The 20254-nt window shown below is 45.8% G+C and overlaps 3 protein-coding genes across 3 annotated transcripts; 1 reads left to right on the plus strand and 2 right to left on the minus strand.

Moving 5' to 3' along the window:
* Positions 1–1177: 1177 nt before the first annotated feature.
* On the minus strand, positions 1178–12107 carry LOC128727298 (uncharacterized). Its single transcript, XM_053821192.1, has 6 exons — positions 12075–12107; positions 11866–12003; positions 8304–8456; positions 7881–8112; positions 2977–3186; positions 1178–2002 (listed from the first exon to the last, which is right to left on the minus strand). Exons 3-6 carry the CDS (start codon positions 8411–8413, stop codon positions 1682–1684), a joined length of 873 nt encoding a protein of 290 aa, XP_053677167.1. The 5' UTR covers positions 8414–8456; positions 11866–12003; positions 12075–12107; the 3' UTR covers positions 1178–1681.
* Positions 12108–13639: 1532 nt separating this feature from the next.
* On the minus strand, positions 13640–14548 carry LOC128725051 (brachyurin-like). The gene has a single exon (XM_053818770.1). The coding sequence runs from the start codon at positions 14528–14530 to the stop codon at positions 13640–13642; it is 891 nt and encodes a 296-aa protein (XP_053674745.1). The 5' UTR covers positions 14531–14548.
* A 1521-nt stretch (positions 14549–16069) lies between these two features.
* LOC128723714 (brachyurin-like) lies at positions 16070–17072 on the plus strand. The gene has a single exon (XM_053817478.1). The coding sequence runs from the start codon at positions 16070–16072 to the stop codon at positions 16988–16990; it is 921 nt and encodes a 306-aa protein (XP_053673453.1). The 3' UTR covers positions 16991–17072.
* Positions 17073–20254: the final 3182 nt, after the last annotated feature.

A 20254-nucleotide genomic window follows, 5' to 3' on the forward strand; every position in this document is an offset into this window, starting at 1 on the left:
TGTCATAAACATTGTTAATCCACCGGCCGGGTTTTTGGCGTAAAGTGAGCATTACCGTCTGCACACGCTTTGCAATCCCGGACAGCTTGTAAGCGCCGCATTTGTCTCTAGCTCGCATGGCAGTGGTCGACGACCCTCGTTCTTGGATGTGAAATAGATCAGTTTGTCGAGAAATATACGTTCGTACTCTTGAAAGTGTGTTTTATTTGTTAAATACCAGTTGTGCTGATGGTGAACATATCCCAGTAAGTATAACGAGGCAAACTTTGTAGGAACGGTGTGTCTCAGTATAAACGCCGTGAAAGTATGCAACATGCAATACGCTTGAGCGAACCGGATTTGAACGATTTTTATAGGAAAATGGCGGTATAGCTTATTTTTCTCACAGCTGAGAATCTATTTTATGTTTTCTAATAATCAACTGAGAGTGTTGATAGCATCACTGCTAATTATTATAATCCAATTATATAAAATTTCATCGTTATATAAAAGTTCATCGTATGTATGATTTATATCAGAGCAACAATCATCAGAATCACCCATGATTGGAATGTTTCGTGGAACGTGATCAGATTTACACCGATTTACAATGTAAATACACATCTGCAGCCTACACAAAACAAATGAAAGTACGAAGAACATTAATCTTTCTGCTAGAGTTTCTATTGGATGGGCAATATCTTATTCACTACATTATACCTTTCAACCCAAGCAACGCTATATCAGTTGTCGCATGGTACTAAATGCAGGAATGTACTATTACTGCAAAGTTCATAAAAGTACAAGCATGTTTTCTCAGTAGCACGTACGTGGTTCTTTCAAATGAGTACAACAAAAAACGACAAATTGCGAATAAATATGACCACCGAGAACACGCTGCTCTTTTATAAATATCCTCTGTACTAGCGGTACCGAAATGGTGACGAGACACTATGTAGAAGCGTGCTGCAAGAGGAGAACTCTGAGTAATTTTATTCCCTCGTTGACATCGAGCCCATCGTGACCATCGCTCCTCACTAATGGATTCATATTTCCTTCAAATCCTCCCACCCATCCAAATCACCACCCATTTCCGCTAATCACAATCCGCACAGTGCATGAACTGTCCCCCGTCTCTCACAATCAAAACACCGGCACACGCCACAAGTAAATAAACATCATTTATTATTCAGCATGTTTTCACGTCGGTAAAACCTTAGCTTACTTGGTGCCTGTATGCATTCACCGTGCAGGAAGATTTTTTGAGACGATACGGGGGGCTAACAAAAAGAAAACGAAATACACGCCCCAATGCGCGTGTGGGACTACGCAAATGGTCGACCCACGGTTTGACGCCACTGCAATGGATTGTCTTTAAAGAAGGACAATCTATGGCGCGTGGTTCCTCGTTCCTTGCTCTTGTTTTCCTTTTACACTATAGAGACTTTGCCCGCCCGGCGGCGGGACTCGGTTTGATAGAAACCTAGAACCTTACCAGCTAGTAGTGCCTACACCTGTACGTATTACACGAGAATTATTACACGAGAGACGTATGTAAAGTAAAATTAAACGAAACGCAACACACGTGCTCCCCGTAGGGACCTTCTCTTACACTTCTTCTTCTCTTGTTCTCTCTCTCTCTCTCTCTCTCTCTCTCTCTCTCTACGGCTGTCTTTCACATCCTCCGGCATCCTTCACTTGCTCAAAAGCTAACCATCTTCTTCTGCTTGGTCGTCACCTTGACGACGCCCGTCGTGACCTTCATGCCATCGCCGTGCTCCGTGAGGCTGGCCGGCACCAGGTCCTGAGCCGCCGTTTCGGCCAGCAGCTGTTTCAGCTGGGCGTTGCGCCTGGCTCGAGCCGCCTGCTTCAACTCGAACTCTTCAATCTCCTGATCAATGTCCTGCAGGCGCGCCTTTGTCGCGCTCGCTCGCTTGCACGCGAACGTTTCGGCCGTTTCGTCCTTCCACTTAAGCGCCTGGGAGCTCTTCATCTGCGACGACGTCTCGGTGCTGGCCCGAACCTGCCGTGATGACATTTCGGCATTTGTTGGACCGGGTAAGATGGGAGAGAAACATAGGATGGAAAAATACGGAACACGCACATGGGTCACTCGAGGTCTTTTCTTTTTTGGTCTTTTTTTTTTTGGAAGGAACTCGCGGACTCCTCGAGCTTGGTCGCCTTGGTTGCACTATGCTGCCTCGTGGGATGTGGATGTGGCTCAACACACCTGCGACCACATTCCAGAGCAACGAGAGGCAGTGGCCAAGGCAATCCGGGCATCGGTCCGTCCTTAGTCGGCGAAGTATTTGCGGTATTTGTACTGAAGGATGTACCGAGCGGCAGCACGAGATCCGATCGTGAAGGATACCGAAAGCGGTAAGCGATGCGGCCGGTGAATGAACGGGACAGCAGGAAACCGATGCAGAAAGTGATGGAAGAAGCGGCGGTGTTTTAGAAGCGGTTTAGCATTTATCGGATATGAGTCGCATGGGAGGGGCTGGAGAAAAGGGAATGGGAATTGGGAAGGATTCGCTCGAAACCTCATAAACGTTTCTATCGCTGGAGAGCTTAGTCAAAAACTTTGCTAGCAATATCTCTCAATGACCACACAACAGGTCCTGCCGTCTGTCACACAAAAGCCAAACGTTTACTTGTTTAGAGCCAACGCTCCAGAAGGGAACAGGGTACACCTTAGTGCCAACGGAAGGGCATAAAGTTTTAAGTGAAGGCAATTTGAGATACTGTTGATTTTGACTCTGTTGAGCTGTTCCCAAGACATCATATGAAGTATGACCAGCTACTCCAATTAACATAGCACACTGTGCAAGCCCATAGAAACGTGACATGAGGCGAATTTCCCGAGTCGAAGCGTACGTCAGCGCAGTAGCCGAGCATGAGGGGAAACTTAATCCCTTCGGGGGGATTAATCTTGGAATGAATGTCGGAATAGCGAGCGGGTTTTCAGCTGTGCGGGGCATGCTGAAGCATCCTTACCTTGAGCGCCTTGCGCGCGGTCATGCCGGTCGAGGCGAACTGTTCGTCCTCGTCGCTGTGAACCATGGCCAGTTTGTCCGCCAGTTTGCGGGCCGTCTGTTCGCTCAGCTTCGAGCGGGCCTCGGTGCGGTACGATTCCAGCGCGTCGTCCGACTGCAGCTGACTGAGCAGGCTCTTGCTGGCCCGGATCCGATCGAGCGTGGCCTGGACCTGGAGAGCGAAGACAGAGCATGAAAATCTATTCGTTACGGTGGGTGTAAGTTTTCCCGGAGCTCGAGGAAAACTTTAATTTGCATCTTTTGCCGGGGTTAATCCAGCAGCCAATTATTACGTGCTGATGAGGGTAGGCTACCGAGAGGGCCAGCTTTGTTTCGATATAGTTGGACGAAATGTGCTGAGAGATGCTAAAAAGCTTGGCCCGGTTGCTACATTGCTGCTGCGTTGGTTATAAGCGTGCTTAAGCAGGAGAAGTTTTTGCCCATTATTTTTGCGCAATTTCAGATGGCTTTAAATTGATAATGAAATTAAATGGCCCTAAGTTGAGGTTTCATGCTTTGGGAAAACTCTCCAAACATTCGTGATGGAAATGTATAACAATGTGTTATTTAACATGTACATGGTTTGCTCAAATCAGATAATATAATGATGACGAATAACGATGACACTGTACTTTAATGACAATAAATAAGATGCCCATCAATCTCATCAATTGCGATGTAGGAAATTGGAAAATAAATTCAACCAGCCATCAGACCATCCGCATTTAGAGCGTTATAACGATAAGAAATCTGAAAAAATAGCTCAATCTGTGCGTTTCAATTAAAACTACTGATTTTCCTTATGCTAACCTACCACTCCGTTGCAACACTCATGCTTTGAATCGTTGCGGCGTGCTACGCCATACCGAACTGATTCAAACAAGATTTCATCGTGGTCCTTCATACGGTCCAAAAGAAGCAATTCAACAATCGACCGTTAAAACGGCAACTTGTTGAGTAACCTCAATAATCATCCACTTCCCGGTGCAACCACACGCGCGGTTATGTCTTTTAAATTAGTCACTCATTCAGATCAACTTCATGGGGAGAGAAATAAAAACAAATCACCCAAAAAACAAAGAAATCAAAAGCCCTCTCGAAGGCGGCTCACATTCTAACGGCCAAAGAAGGGAGGACATGAAGGCAAACAAAACTCGAGTGCCCGCAAGAATGTTGACGTTTCGAGCGGATCGGTGGATCTTTCCCTTTCCGTTGGTTCCCCTGTCTCGCTTGCGCAACCATCCTCCGTCGTATAATTAGCGGCAGGCGGTTGCCATTTTGCCATTTTGCGAGATTTTATTTTTATCGCACACCCGCTCCACCCAACGTACCGGGGTTTTCGAGAACAGTTCGATGCCCATGCCACGAACCCTGAGGTGGAAAACTCTCAAATCAAACAGAGAGAAAGAGAGAGTGAGTGAGAGAACGGGAGAGAGAAGGAAAAAGAGATCCGAAAGCTGGCTCCACATCCCTTCCGGACGGCTTTCCACCGGGCAAAATGAAGCCGTCACTGGCAGACATGGCCAGTTCGCCCCAAAGGGACGCGATTCCGCGTCGGTACGATGGCACGCGGCTTCACGCGTACGAGATGGGGAGATATTTTTAACAAAACCCACCAAAACGACGGTGCGAACGCAACCACAAACTCAGGAGTCCTGGGAAGCGAGCCCTGCCCGCGCAGTTAGACCGCAATTTTTTTCCTTAGCCGTTTGCGATAAACGTAAGTGCGGGCAAATGAAAATAAAACCTTACTCATCGCTGCTGAGGACGGTCCGGGTCCGAGATGGCTAGTGCTAGGCGGTGGCGTTTCGGGCGTAACCCCAAAAATATCCGCCATCCGCCGCAGTTGACTCAGCGCGAAGGTAATCGACAAATGTACCGAAATACGGGAACATCCTCATAAACTTCTAACGAGCAGTGGACCCGTTTTGTGCCGGTCCGTGCAGACAGCTTCAAGGTTCAGTCACATCGTGTGACATTTTTTCATTTGTTTTTCCGCCTCTCATGTTTGGTTTTCCTCTTCGCCACCCATCAATCAGCTGATCGCGGACACCGATGCAGCGTGATGTGGTGAGAGAGTTATTGGGCTGCTGTTGCGGTGCAAAAGTGAAGAATGCACATTTATCATGCCACGCTGTCGCAATGTATTCCAAAAGGAAGGAAAAATGCAAAAATTATCACTCGAAATAATCGACCCACACATTCCTTAGCTCTGTAGAATAAACTGGCCTTCTTTTCTCGTGTCGCAAGCAGGTTGACATTCGGATCCGGTGCGATGATAACAATATTTGTGTCGAAGGAAAAGCCGCCAAGTAAACACCGTTGAGCCGCCAGAAACTTGCCAAGGCAACTGTCTGCAGGCAGAGCGGCGTCGTGATACTTGTTTAACAAAAACCCCGAACCCAAAACACTGCCATCATCAATCCCGGTGTTGACCTTTTTTTTTGTTGTGGCCGTAAGCAATCGCAGCAACAAAGTCACGGACGAGATGAGATCACCACGGGCAAATTAAGCGCTTCGACCAACGGGAAAACCGCTTCTTTTTCTAGAGACCATTCGCCCATCGCGATGTTCTCAACATCTCTCTTCTTTATCAATCACAGCAACATTACCATTTCAGGTGGGTTGCTTGATGGACTTGAACAAGCCGTTACAAGTTTTTGGTGGTATTTCTATGCGCGCTTGTCATTTGGAAAATGCGAGCTAATTGAAGTGGTGTTGCTATGGAAAATTCCCTAGAGAATTCTATTATACACAACAAAAAGATAGTGTTTTTTGTCAGTTGCCAAAATAGCCAGTACGTATTACATTTGGGAGGCAGTTTCTATAATAATAATCTACTTGTTCAGCAAAATTAAAGGAGCAAAATGAATGCAGGAAATGCACGAAGCAAAATATAGCACTATTAAAAAGTAATAAATTGTTATATTATACATCTGAAACGTGAAATAACGCCGTTTGCGATCATGTCGTTACAATGAACGAAATGTAATATTATTTGATGCATTATAAAATGGAATTAACCAAATATCATGCTGTTAGTTGAATTTTGTTAGACATTAGTTTGAAAGCATTCGCATGCCGTACGTGTTGAGCTTTTTAACATTTTGATTAAATATGTTTCCACCAGCTGATTCGTATGACCTTAATACAAAGTTCCGCGATTTTTGTTGTTGCTAGAGTTCCGAAAGAATGAGCTCAAAAGACAAGAGAGTTACCGTTAGTTTGGGTTCAGTTCACCACATTCACTCAAACGGCACTCGAAAGCTGCTGATCGATGAGAACGTATTACAACAAAATGGGAAAAAATGAGCGTGTTGCAAATGGCAAATGGTGACTCGGGCGCGATCGATACCAAGCATAAGCCATCAACTTACGAACTTACGATCGTCGGCTCGATGAGGACTCCAACGAAAACATCAAAAATACCAACAACAAATAACAAACAACTAAACGGCGTATTCTCGTGGATACGGACGACGCTATCCGAATCTTAACACATTTTTATTCACGTTCGTCTTGGATGCAGTGCTTGGGCGATGTGGAAGGACCCATATGGGGCGGACGAATGGGGAAGTGCAACAATGTTAGTTTACAAACGTTTGATTCGCGCAACGCGATACGAACGGAACATGGAAACAGCCTATTTTTGTTGTATTTTTTTGTTTTGCCTAACCACTTTCCATGACAGGTTTTATATACCAAACAAGCGAAACAAACATCTAACCCCTACCGATCAGTTCAAAAGCGCTCCTTTGAGAGCAATCGCAATTTTACTCTCAACGAAACGTCACATCCGGTTTTTGATTTCATTACTTACAGTCTAGAGAAGAGTATAATTTGTAAATTTGTAAAGCAATATAAATATCGACGCATTTTCGCGTTAAATTTGGTGTCGCTTGTACAAAATGAATAACTAGTTCTTTGCTACTACATAACATCGAAAAAAGGGGTATAAAAAAAATAATACTACGAAAGGCAACATTTTGAAGCGTATCATGTTCTCCTTAAACATTTCTGTACTTTTACACGAGCCACTGGGGACTCGTTTCGTTCGCAGACTAAGCTAAAATCATCCCGGGAAAGGGTGTCGTTGATAAATATTTCCGTCTTCCTCCATTCCGAACTAGATACCAAAAAACATACACACTCTTAGAACATTCCATTCCAAAAGCAACACGGTTGTTAGTTTTCGATTTCCCTAACGGTGGCCAGTAACGAAATTTGTTGGTTAGATTTGTTGAGTTGGATAGATAGTAATACAAAGAGGCTAACTCTAACACTGATATTCTGACCATCGGGCAATTGTACTCAGGTGAACATTTGTTAACAATCCGGCTCAAAACAAAACAAAAAGACGAAGATTTTCAAACCCACGTTCTCCTCGGCGTCAAAAGGAGGTGAACGAATTGACGAATGAAAAAAGGAGCCCGTTTGGAAACATATTGTAATCTCGTTGAGGTATGGTAGTATCATTAGTACATCGAGAGTGAGGGATTCTGGATACAAGGGTGGTCAGGGTTAGCAGGACGAGGATCGTCCGACCTCATCCGATAGTCTTCGTGCTTTCCAAACATCATTGAAAAACACCTACACGTGCTGTGTCTAAACAAGGACACGGACGGACCTCGTTCCAAACCAACCGACCAAACGGCTGTGGGTCGTCGAAAGGATCATCAGGAGAGGGGTAGAAGTGTGTGAGGCAGGAAGAGGGTGGAGTGGTGGGACCACTCAGCAGCAGCTGTAGTAGTAGTCGTAGTAGCAGCGCGGGAAGTAGCTCGCGTCGCTCGGCAGTGGCACTACGTAAATGACGCTGTTGTTGTGGTTGACCCACGAGCGGCGCAACAGAAACCGCCGGAAGCTCACCTGATCGTCGAACTCGCTCTCAAGTGCGAGCGCCGAGCTGACCGGAGCCGGAGCAAGACTCGAACTACGGAACTGCTCCGCCCTGTGGTCGATGGTTGACTTCTCGTGGATCACCTTGGCGGCACGGCTACGAGCGACTTGCAGCTCATCGTCCAGTTCCGCTCCGTTGAAGTCGTACCGAGTCCGAGCCGCGAAAGGCGAAGCACGTGGACGTGCCTCGCGATCGAGTGACCTGCGAGGGTCAAGGAAAGAAACACCGGAAAAATGCGTCAGTTCAAGATCAAACTCCGGAGAAATTAATGTCTACACCGAACGGACAGCAGTTCCGAACGTTGACGTCAACCGACAGAGAGCTGATCGGTTTGGACAGCTGGACTGTGGTATGTCTCGGGAACGAGTGCAGAATGCCATTTGGTAACTTACGGCGCACGGCGGCTCTTCTCGAGACGATCCAGAGCGGCACGGTAGTTGTTTTCGACCATGCTCATGTTGGCATCGTAGACGCGAGTGCGAAGTCCTCGGCGAGCGCTCATGATGACTTGTTTTGGGAGTTGGAGAAGCCTGCTTTTAGTTTACCTACAAATGGGAAAGTGGAGCAGAGAAAATCTTGCTGTCAGTTTTCGATCTTCTACAGGTAATTTCGGGTGAAGTGAATTGTGACATCTATCAAAAAGCCAAAAATGATGGACACAGACCAATACCACCGATAAGTTCTGTACTGATGCTTTTCAAACGCTCGATAATGAGAAGATAAAGCTTTTCCTCAAATGTTCATGAGCCTCAAACGCAAGTCTTTGATCTTAACTTGACAATCAATAAATGACATGACACTAATCGTTGTTCGATTGATAGACACGTTCTGGTCCCCCAAATTGCCAATGAACGACGACAGCAGTCCGAAGCATTAAACGGTGGACCTTTATCGTAACTTAAATAATTTCAAAACTGTCAAACTGTCAGGAACCATTGATGCAGCAAACTCTCCGTCCTTGGGCCATAAAAAACAATCAAATAAGTATCCCATCAAGCACTATAGGCTGTGAGATAAAAAGTATAGAACTGGTAAGTCTCGGTAGGGGTTTGCTCTTCGTTTGCGTCATCTAACGTTTGAATCAAGCAATTTGTAAGCTTGGCCAAACAAACCCGTGACACATGTCAAATGTAAACAAAACCTACGCGAGTAATAACAAATCTATTAATAGCAGAATCTGGCACGGGAAATTCGTGAATCAAGTAGTTTCCGGACACTTTTCAAGTGCAACCGGCTCTAAGCGACTTCTTGAACGAGGTTTGATTGCTCCGAAGACAACAAGAAAAGACATATTTGTTCAGCTGATGTTTGCAAAATCATTAAATAAACGTGATGATATCGAATAAATGGTCAAACGGCAACCCACGTTAGGTGGTCGCATTTTTTTAACGCATAAACAATCACCCCTATTTTACGATGGCGTCCACCATCGTCTACATTCCGTGCCTTTACCGTGGACCCTGAACGTGTGGTCCGGTGGCAGCAATTTCACGACCAAGCACACCCATCGTACACCGCGCGGTTGTTTTTAATGGCGAGTAAATCCACCCCACGCTCGCATAAACAACCACCTGGTGATCGTGGCATCAACACGTGGCGTCACGGATTCTGGAAGTGATTATTATGGTTGCCGAATATTTGCGCGCAAATAAAGTTAAAACCGTTTCAGTTTTTGCGCCAGTCGTTAAACGCGTTTTGAATACGTGTCGGTTCCTGCGCAAAGCTTTCAATATCTTGTGCATCGTAGAAGCGACTTTAACTTTTTGTTTCGTTCCGGTCACACTCTTGCCGGTGTTTGTTCGCATATTCTCGCTCCTTTAATGATCACTGAGGATCAACGAGCGGGGTGGGTATAAAATAAACGTGATAGAATAAATAAACGAAGTTTCACGACACGCTGCCATGAAGATAATGCACCCTGAGGCGGACACAGTAACACAAATCCGGGACCAGCATTAGTAATGCTGCATTCACCTCAAATACACAGCTTGACGTCCCACTCTACGGCCGATTAGAGAGCGATTGTTTATGCGGACGCGTTCTAATTAATGAACATTCCTTCGTACCGAACCGGTAAACTTTGGGCACCGTGCCTGCGTCCGGGTGAATTATCTTCTTTTTCCCGGCTATTTAAAGCCTCATCGCCATTGCGCAGCCCTTTGTGGGGGAAGAATGTGGTGGAAGAACTTTGCGTAAAAGAATTTCTACAGACGACGACTCGCGTCGCCGGCGCTGCATCCCAGGAAAATCACATCTAGAAAGAGCTCTAGATCGCTAGTCACTCGCCTCGAGGAGTTGAAGCAAAAGGGGGTAAAAGTGATCACTCCGTCAGTCATTTCGTCGTTCGGACAGCTGACACTCGAGCACTTAATTAGGGCACCCGAAAAGCGCGCTGCATTTTCAAGCCAAAAAGGCACGCTGCCCATTGCAACACACACACACACACACACCTGCAGAGCTCGGCTTCACACATCGTGGATGCGAAGGTGCGGCATAATTTAGGACAACGCGACGGTGCTGTGGTTGCTCCACAACGAGCACCGTAAACCTTGACTTAGATCCCCTGCTCTGCCTGGTCTGATACGGAGGACCGAGTGAGACCCGTTTATGGTACCGGTTGTAGAGGGGCCAGTGCGGTCACCGGAGGCATATTTTAGTCACATCGAAAATAGACACTCATCAACGCCACAGCGACACGCTCTCGAATCGGACACACGTACGCACCTCCCGAACGGTATCCCTTCATTTTCCTGTGGTTCTCTTGAAAACTTCTCGAACCCATTCAATTTTCCCCGTACAGGTTGGCCGTCATTATGGCGGAGGAACGTAAGCGCTACACCGAAACCACAACCAGTTGCGGCTTGGGGCTGTTTTGAGGGTATATTTTCCTAACCTCTCCCAACCGACGGGTCATTATGGTGCGGCCGATGGGGGAAAACGGGTGCGTCACGGGTGAACCCAGCCTAAAATTAGTAAGAGGGTGACGAGTAATTGCTCGGGATGCGCGTTCGGTTTCACGTGAACAGAAGCCAATAAAATATAATTGGATGTCCAATATTTGCACCGAGTTTAATGGGAAAACCCCTGCTTTTGGTTGATGGTGTGTGTTTATGAGTAACCGACGTGCATGTTGAGTGCGTGAAATACGTGTTCAGAAGTCATTTCATATTTGTTTCTAGTAGAAATTTCATCAGCAACTGTACTCTAAAAGCCGAAATGGGCATGGAATGTTTGCAATCCAGTCGTTTGTCAGTTCGTCGTTTTGAACTGTGAACTACCATGCGCCTCCATCAAGGTCGGAGTAAAAGACCAGGCGTCTCCATCGTGCAATTTTTTCATCTTTCTGTGTTAATAAAACAAAGCGCAAAATTGGTGTACAGGTGGCCTCCCAAGTTGCACAGCAAAAATAGAATTCGACCACCCATTTGGCAATCTTTCCCATGGCTACCTAACACCATTTACTTGGTACACATCTGGTAAATGTTCCATTACCAGAGGGCGTTCAAAGCGGCTTCAATATAGCCGATCTCTAGCACCGATCGGCCAGCAGCGAATATTGTCTTCGATATCATGAAATACACAGCAGGGGTGGAAATGCCCGATTGTATGAGCTCCGCTCCATTGCCAAATCAAACCGAGCGCCAACCCATCTCGATTGCGATGCTTTTTTGTGAGGTCATAAATTAAAAATATTACATGACCACTAGAATCCGGCCGGACCATTTTCTGCTGTTTGCACTCCCAGTTGAAAGTCACACTGCCAAACGCGTTTGAAAATTTGGACGAATTTAACGATGCGCGCGTCGATTCGATCGTGTTTCGGCTTTTTGTAACCGGTTTTGTATGACGGCTTTTGTTGTGGTTGTTTTAATCAACTGACTCCCGCTTCTACTTATGGAATGTGTAATGCACGAAAAAGACGCAACTCGCTGGCGACTCACTCGCAAAACCTACCTACGGTGTTTGCAAACGTTTGCAAAACTAAACGCTACACTTGCTGCACGATCGATCTCCCACCGGTTGGGTCACTTTTGGACGCGATATTCGAGATGTGGATCCGTACACGTTCACGTACTGCACTCGGTTGCACACCTGCCAGCGACAAATACAAATGCAATTGATTCAATCCACCACCAAAAGTCACCTTCGTGAGTTCACCTAACCTGTCACACTATCCCAGTTCAAGCCCTGTGTTTCGACTGAAGTTGCCCGGTTCACGTGGCGACAGTTTTATGAAGACGTCGTTCCGGGCCCGGTGCCGGCGAGCGATCGATGCGTGAGCGCACTTGCGCAAGTCAATCGGCGTGGTTTGCGCATACGCCATACGGTTAGAGTCGATACAGTGCGCTCTGACTCGTACGTTCTGCTTGGCATGCGGTTTTACGAGAACACGCTCTTACGCGACTGCACGTTAATGCGTAACGCGGGCGGATGACCAAAACACGGAGAGAAGGACTCCATTAAACTCGATCACTCTCTTGAGAAATTGACTTCGTGAGCACGATAACGTTGAGCTGGTAGTCTCACTCGGAGTTAATTTATCAGTAAAAACAAGGTATAATTTGTCTTTTTTATTTCACCCGTTATCAAATGTATCGCTCGAGCAGTGATATCACCGCGTGGGAAAATAATCACGACGCGTCAATAAATCGTCAATAGCGCGTACAATCCATGCTTCCGGTGATTAATATAAGCACAATCTCAAACGGAACTCCATTTTGCCCTCCAACCAACCTAGTTTCGAGGTACTTCCACATGCCGAATCGCTTCCGTCAGATGGATCTGATCGTTGGCCGCGAAACGGAACGATTCTTTTTTGGAAATATTGAGAATGACGTTAAAAATAGTCATACTCGTTGGGTTGCTCCACGCTATGCGGGATTGGTACGATGAGTGAGGAAGAAAACAGCTTCCCGAGAGACGAATACGACGCTCTGGCTGCTCCATCTTGCCCTGGCAATACTCGGACTATTTGTGCCGTGCCCTTGGAACGACGTTTTATGAAGAAGCGTTTCGGCATTGACGGTGACGTTCGCTTGTCCGAGGTTTTGATGAGGTTTTATTTTATTTTTCCCTTCTTTTGCCCCGACAAGATGTTCACATGGCTGCTGGCTATCGGTTCTTGCACCTGAAATAGAGCGTGCTCGCATTCGTAGTGGCCCGTGAGCCAGTTCATGCTACGAGAATTCGCAAGATAGCCAAGTTTCTACGGCATCAGTTCCGACCGTATCAAAATAAAACATGACACCACGCCAACAAACACACGAAATATTACAAAAGCACGAGTACATTTTATCGAAAGCATTTTTTGATATAATCCTTTGAATTTTGCAATAAGGACGTATTCTGAGCAAATGACAAAAGTATTCATTGAAATTTGATAGTTGATAGAATTACTTTATTACTGCATAGATTACTTTATGGTATTTTTGTTTTTTCAAATTAAATACATTACATCATGCACAGCTACTTATCGAGCATATGAGCGAGATACGCAGTACATGTAGCCTTTCTAGAAGGTACAAGCTTATTCCAAGCAGATTGAAAGATGCAACGTTTGACGTTTACGTCATACACCTGCGTATGAGGCTCCGTAGGCCTGCCTGTTGAGTAAGAACCGCATGGTAAGGAACAGGGCTCAAGTTATCACAAGTTACCGGCGTTATCTGAATCCGATTGCTGCCGCAACGGGCACTGCGGTGTGAACTAGAAATGCTTCTCACCACACTCAACCATCGACGTAATCCGAGTTGGCACTGATCCAGTCCATGAAAAAGGAAGTTCGCGCGTAGACCGTCGGCATACCACGTGTGCACCCGCTTCCGGATCCAAACGACGTCACACCGATCAGCAATGACGATCCCGATTCCTGCACAGTCAGTGGACCACCCGAGTCCCCGTTACACGATGACCGACCGCCCTCACCGGAAAGGCACACGTTTTGAGGTTCTACGAGCAACACACTCCAAAACCCGAGACAATCGACGTTCGCCATGACAGGATTGACGGTATAACGGAGTACTGGGGCAAACACCGTCTCAGTGTCACTCGTTCTGCCAAACCCACTGACAGTGCCGATGAATCCCTCGAATTGCCGTGGATCGCTTCTGGCCGGCAAACGTACTGGTTGAACCGCCACAGTGTAGATCGCTGCCGAGTTGAGCTGAACGAGCGCCACGTCAAAGCGGTAGTTGGTGACGGCGTACTGTGGATGCACAACGATGCCACTGCGGCCGTAACGAATTCGCTGTTGCGTCGGTTCGACCTCAAGTCGGTTGTGTGCGCCGAGGATGACGGTGCCACCACTGGCAAGAGTGCTCTGATCCAGCATCACGCAATGACCCGCCGTGAGGACGAAGTGTTGCGTTAACAGCGAACCTCCACACATGGTTGTCAGCACGCCATACTCGCTCAACACGAGCGTCTGGTGGGGGAACTGGCCCGGCTCGGCTTCCTGTCCGTTGGTGATTCGGGACGTGTTCCGGAAAGCGTGTAATGCCGGTGGCAATCGAGCCCAGTAGTGGTCTAACTCTTCAACCGGTTGCACGCGCGCCCAATCGATCGTATCTGCCACTGCAGTGGTCAAAACCGCTACGAAAAGCAACGCCACGGCAGTCATGATGCACGAATTAATACGCAACAAACTACTAAAGCGCTCCATTAGGAATGGCGGCCGTTTTATACCGCGAGGACTGCGTTCCCGGTGCGATAATGTTCGATCTATCTGATACCAAACATGTTGGTTTGATAAGGTATATCAGCAAAACAAAACGAACAAAAACTGCACCTGCATTAACGTCTAGGGATACGTAATAGTCCGGATTATCAGGGCTGGAATTCGTGGAAATGGGTTTGATTTTGCGCTTCACCGTGCGATTCAATTCCGGGTGTCATTGCTCCCACTGGGGGTAGATTGATATTCCAAAACCAAGCTTACATTCAAGGTCGATAATGGTAATCATAGCGAATTGAACCGACCACAAGATATCTGTATTCCAGTAACCCAGATAACACTGGTTGAATTGAGCTGAGGGATTAAAAAACATTTTTTTTCAGATGTTGAATTATGAAAGATTTGTTTTAAATTTTGACTAAAAATGGAAAACTATGAAAAAATTACACAAAGTCGTTAATTCTGATTATTTTTTGAAGATATTCTGATTATTTTATGAACCCAATTTTCTTTATAATTATTTAAATCTGCAATTGTGTAGAAGGTCGTTCTAAAGATAAAAAGCTTACACGTGCATTATCCTTGCAATCGTACAGCTTTTATACGATGTTGGACAAAAATCGAGCAATTTCCACTATGTGCACTGTTCTACATCGAACAACTGCTCGAAATACTGTTGTGCGCCAGCGCCGTTGACGGCGGGTGCGGTAACCATTACATTTTTTGAAGCTACGGTTACAATTGATCTGAACAATAACATGGAGCGGTTATCAATTTTGCTACATCATTTATAGAGATTGATTTTAGTTGATCGAAGCCAAAACATCACTCCTACAATGGCCGTTGAATTCAAATCTATTGAAATCAATCAAAAGCTACTAAGGTCATTATGGCCCTTTTTGCACAAAAAGTATTGGCACAATCGTAACATTGGTAGTCAACAACTTCAACAAGTTACATTTTGCTGTTGCTTCTGCTGGATAGCCTAACCGCTTATCAATGGGAATAACCAGTAAGAGAGATTTCTTGCGACATTTACGTCAAGAGATCCTAGTCCTAACTTTTAATATCGTACGGGCCAAACACTTATCGGCGAGATTATACGTTATCGAGACATTTTTAAAGTACCCTAATAATGCTACTTATACATTTTTGTCCCGTTCTTCCTGCCTGGTTTCTCCCTTTGGTAGATCGATTTCTGTAGTTTACGTCCAACGAAACGATAGCCGTATTTTTCCAGCGACTTTCTTGGTGCGTAAGGTCCCACTGTCTCAGCTGCTATCGAACGATCCATCGAAATGGACCTTATCTTGAGAAACCGCAATGATACGCGAACAAAGTGCCCCCGGTTCTAGAATCCAACCCGATAGGCATTTTATTACTACCCACCAGTTCCTCGGTACCTCGTGGTGTTCGCATGCATTGGCTATATATACAACTCCTTCGCAAGTCCACCGGCACACTAGTGTATTTGTGTGATCAAAGATGAAGCTCTCCCTGTTGGCGTTGCTCGCGCTCGCGTGTGCCGTCCTGGCCACCGACGATATCGACTGGTCGAAGGTTCGCCCAATGTCCCGTATGCCGCAATACTGGCGCCGCCTGCCGAAGGACATCCTCAAGCAGTACCTGACCGAAGTGCGCACCCTGAACACGAGCTCCCGCGGCAATGGCCGCATCGTAAACGGCTACATCGCCCAGCCCGGCCAGTTCCCGTACCAGGTTGCCATGTTGAGCAACTTCGCCGGCGGCGCCGGCCTGTGCGGTGGATCGGTCCTCACCAACAACTACGTCCTGACGGCGGCTCACTGCGTGGACGTCGCGACCGGTGGTCTCGTCATCTACGGAGCTGAGGACCGCACCAACGCCAACGAACCGAGCCAGGTACGCATTGCCTTCAACCAGGACGGTATCCGGCTGCACCCGAACTGGAACCCTGCTCTGATCCGCTACGATATTGCCACCGTACGAGTCGTCTCGCCCGTCACCTACTCTGCCCGCATCCAGCCCGTCACGCTGCCTCGCCTCAGCGACATCGGTAATGACTTTGCCGGACTGATCGGAACCGTGTCTGGCTTCGGCCGCTTCTCGGACGCCGTCCAGGAGGCCTCGACTGTGCTGCGCTACGTCAACAACCCGATCCAGACGAATCTGGCCTGCTCGTTGCGCTTCCCGGGAGTTGTGCAGCCGGAGAACATCTGCCTGTCGGGAGATGCGGGCCGTGGCGCCTGCCAGGGTGATTCCGGTGGCCCGCTCACGATCATCCGTGACGGTACCACTGTCCAGCTCGGTGTCGTATCGTTCGGTCTTGCTCTCGGATGCGAGCTTAACTGGCCGTCCGTGTTCGCCCGCACCACTTCCTTCCTGACCTGGATCGAGGAGAACTCTGACGTTGTCCTGCTGCCGTAATTTCCCAACTATCGTAATAAAGAAAGACAAATATACGTAACGATTACATAAAGTAACATCCACCGTACGCAGTCTTGCTTCACGTCGTCTCAGCACCGAACTCAAGGATACGAATGCACTTTTTCTTCAAATTATTTTATCAATATTTATTTCTTTTCATTTCACCATTCGTTCTATCATTCGTTTGCCTACTTTCTCTCCTTTTCCTAACGGTCAACGATTCACGGTTTTCATTTACCTACCACCACGAGGTCGCTCGCTACAAACCATTTCCATTCATTTCATCTCGCATATTCGCTGTTAATTTTTTCACATTCACTCTCTCAGTAATGTTTGCCCACTTAATTCGCTCCTCTCAAAAACGATGGCTGATCGATCGAACACTATATGCTGTAGTTTTGTTTGGTTTTTTTTGCGTATTTTGCTTACGGGTTCGCTTTGTGTCTATGTTTCTTTATACGTTTTGTTTTTCTTTCTTTTATTCTGTGTTGGCTTAAAATTTACAAATTTACTGAACTGGGCTGCCCTACAGTTACGTTTACCCTTCTCGCTTCCGGTCACACTTAAAAAAGTACCGGAAAAAGAAGAGCGAGTGAGGCTGAGAGGAGAAAAAAGAATCTTTTTGATACTTCTGGTTCACTGTTTTTCTGTGGACCTCATCCTGGACACTACACGTTTCTGATGAAGTCCTCTGTGGTACTTCATTCCGGGTTACGAACACAAAACTAGTTAACACATAGTCATAGAAAAATGATTCATAGCGGCACACGCATAGGATAGGCCAACAATATTTCAGTACAACGTTGATATTGTGTATGGATGTGTGTGTGTGGCATATGTCGTTATTTGATTTGTATACTATTTTGCTTTTCATTTCCATTTCCGAAATAAACGATTCGGTGACGATCGTGAAGAATTAAAAAGGCAGAATTAGGGCAGAACGGTTTGTCAACGGATTATAGTCGTTTGCGCATCGGAACACCGGGGAACGTTGCTACATCGCTATGAACCGAAACAATGCATTAGGGATCTAAGCTCCCTGTGAAAATGATTAGCTTAATCGCCCGTTTGTAGGCCTCGCTACAGAGTACGCAATCCAGCACGTACCTGTACTAGCCGCAAATGCCCTCTCGGACCGCTCCCCTATATTACAAACAGAGAAATTTGGGGCCAAAACGAAACTACCTACTAGGGCCCTAATCGTGTAAGGTTAGTTTCCATTACTTATACTTGTATTTATTGTGGTTTTTTGCTTCCATGCCTATGCCCAAACCCAGATCGACTGGGCGACTTTTTGATCGCTGTTTGACACATTTGCCTTCTTTACAACTTTCATTCCGTCAAGCGTGCCCATTTCCTATCGCCACACGATTTTTTTTTCTTTGTGTTTAATACTAACTGTCTAGCACTAGTGTAGTTCAAGTTAATTCATAATCTTTGGACTAACAGTGTCTCGTCTAGTAGTTATATGATGTTTCGGCGCTGCTGCAGCGATCGCGACCTTTACGATTTTCTGTTGCATTTATCCTGGTATTATTAATTTTGTTTGCCTTCTGTTTTCTCTTAACTGCCATTTACAAATTAGCATGTTTGTTTTATAATACACTCGAAATCCGTGTCCATTGTCAATTGTGGATAGATATGGCATTATCTTTAAGTTGGATACAGGACACGGACCCTTTTTTCTTGTGGTTCGCATGTCACATTGAGCCAAAGCAAGATGCTTTTCTTGCTATTCATTTCAGCAGTTATCTCACTTTTATTTCATGTATTTGCCGTATAGTGTAAAGAAAATCTTTTGATAAGTGTATTTTGTTGCTCGTGAGTAAAATGCTTCTGGCGGCGTAAAAACACCACACTCAACACACTTTTGCTAACATAGGCAATATTTAGGCTTCGCTCAGCTCAACGAAGCTTAAAATTTGAATTTAAGGAAAAAGACAGACGCCATTGATCTTGGTTATGTTTAACGAATTCGAACCACAGCCGGAACCCTAAGGATTTTTAGCAAAGTCGTAAATTCGAATTATAGTCAATCGGCTGCCTTTACATTTTTCAAACATGCTAATTCAAACATAACTTACAAAATACGCTTAATATATCACTCGGCAGCGACAAAACTAATTGGTTGTTACTACGGGTGGTCGTGAGAGATTGTTTCTTACTTCTTCTGTTGTATTGTGATTATTTCCAAGTTGCAGCAGCCCATGTGTTGCGGCTACGGTCCATTCTCAACAACTGCTTACTTTTTTTGTTTACTTTCACGCTCTAAACAGTAATCTAATTCTACTATCACTCGATTATTCTGCCACTGACTAAGCGGAACCACGGACAAAAAATTCGCATCCAGCATGCGGTTTCATTTGCTTCCTTCCAGTCCTAATTTACAAGCCTCGACACCGCCATAAACTACTCGTCATTCAACACTAAAATATCCGTCCGCTAGAAAACAACGCAAGATTTATTAACGGCGAGAATCCTAACCCGTTCCTACCAGAGCATAATCAGCTTTTCAGTGTGTCCGTCAACTGACTAGACTAAGGAAAATAATGAACAAACTCCGACGGCGGACCATATGGTACTGTCTGTTTCTTTTCACGTTCGTTGTGCCACAACTGGGGAAGGTTTATGCGTTCCAAATGTCTGAACCGCACACAGTTCCGATTAGTTTAAAGCTTTCCATCCCAATAGAAAACAGAATTAGAAAAAAATGTTACGCCCGATCATTGTTTACCAAAAGGCTCTCAAATTCAATGCGTAAAAACAGCCGTAAACTACCGGATTCGGTAAACTTTCAGAAGAAAATAAGATACCGGATACGATAAAAATACAGTCAAACATTGTAAACAAAAATTACTTTCGTCGAATGATGCAGTACTTTTAACATTTTTTGAACCGATCCATACAACTCATTCGTTAAGACGACCAAATTAACAACCGCTTGTTTAGGATCATCGCAATGAATGACAGACAACATAAACAGACTAAACTTACACATTTTTACAATACTTTCTTTCGATATATCCGCCTCTACACGCTATTGTATTATCCAACAACGCTAACCCTACCAAATCGCACATTCCCTGCCTTGACCTTGGTTTATTCACATCGTGTGTAACCATATCTCCGGCTTCAACACAATGCGTCTTATGCTAGATTATACAAACTAGTCCATATTGATGACGATTTAGATTACGTCGTGCGCAACACCATCACTTAACCAAGCCTGCTGATCTTACGCTGTGCGACTGACCAGTAACAGAA

The sequence above is a fragment of the Anopheles nili genome, chromosome 3 (assembly GCF_943737925.1).
Source record: "Anopheles nili chromosome 3, idAnoNiliSN_F5_01, whole genome shotgun sequence".
Classification (NCBI taxonomy): Eukaryota; Metazoa; Arthropoda; class Insecta; order Diptera; family Culicidae; genus Anopheles; species Anopheles nili.

Coding starts and splice junctions, on each gene's coding strand:
- LOC128727298 (XM_053821192.1), bottom strand. CDS start 8,413: ATGAGCGCTCGCCGAGGACTTCGCACTCGCGTCTACGATGCCAACATG. Junction 8,113..8,303: donor GAGAAGAGCCGCCGTGCGCC/GTAAGTTACCAA, acceptor TGACCCTCGCAG/GTCACTCGATCGCGAGGCAC. Junction 3,187..7,880: donor AGAGCGAGTTCGACGATCAG/GTGAGCTTCCGG, acceptor TTCGCTCTCCAG/GTCCAGGCCACGCTCGATCG.
- LOC128725051 (XM_053818770.1), bottom strand. CDS start 14,530: ATGACTGCCGTGGCGTTGCTTTTCGTAGCGGTTTTGACCACTGCAGTG.
- LOC128723714 (XM_053817478.1), top strand. CDS start 16,070: ATGAAGCTCTCCCTGTTGGCGTTGCTCGCGCTCGCGTGTGCCGTCCTG.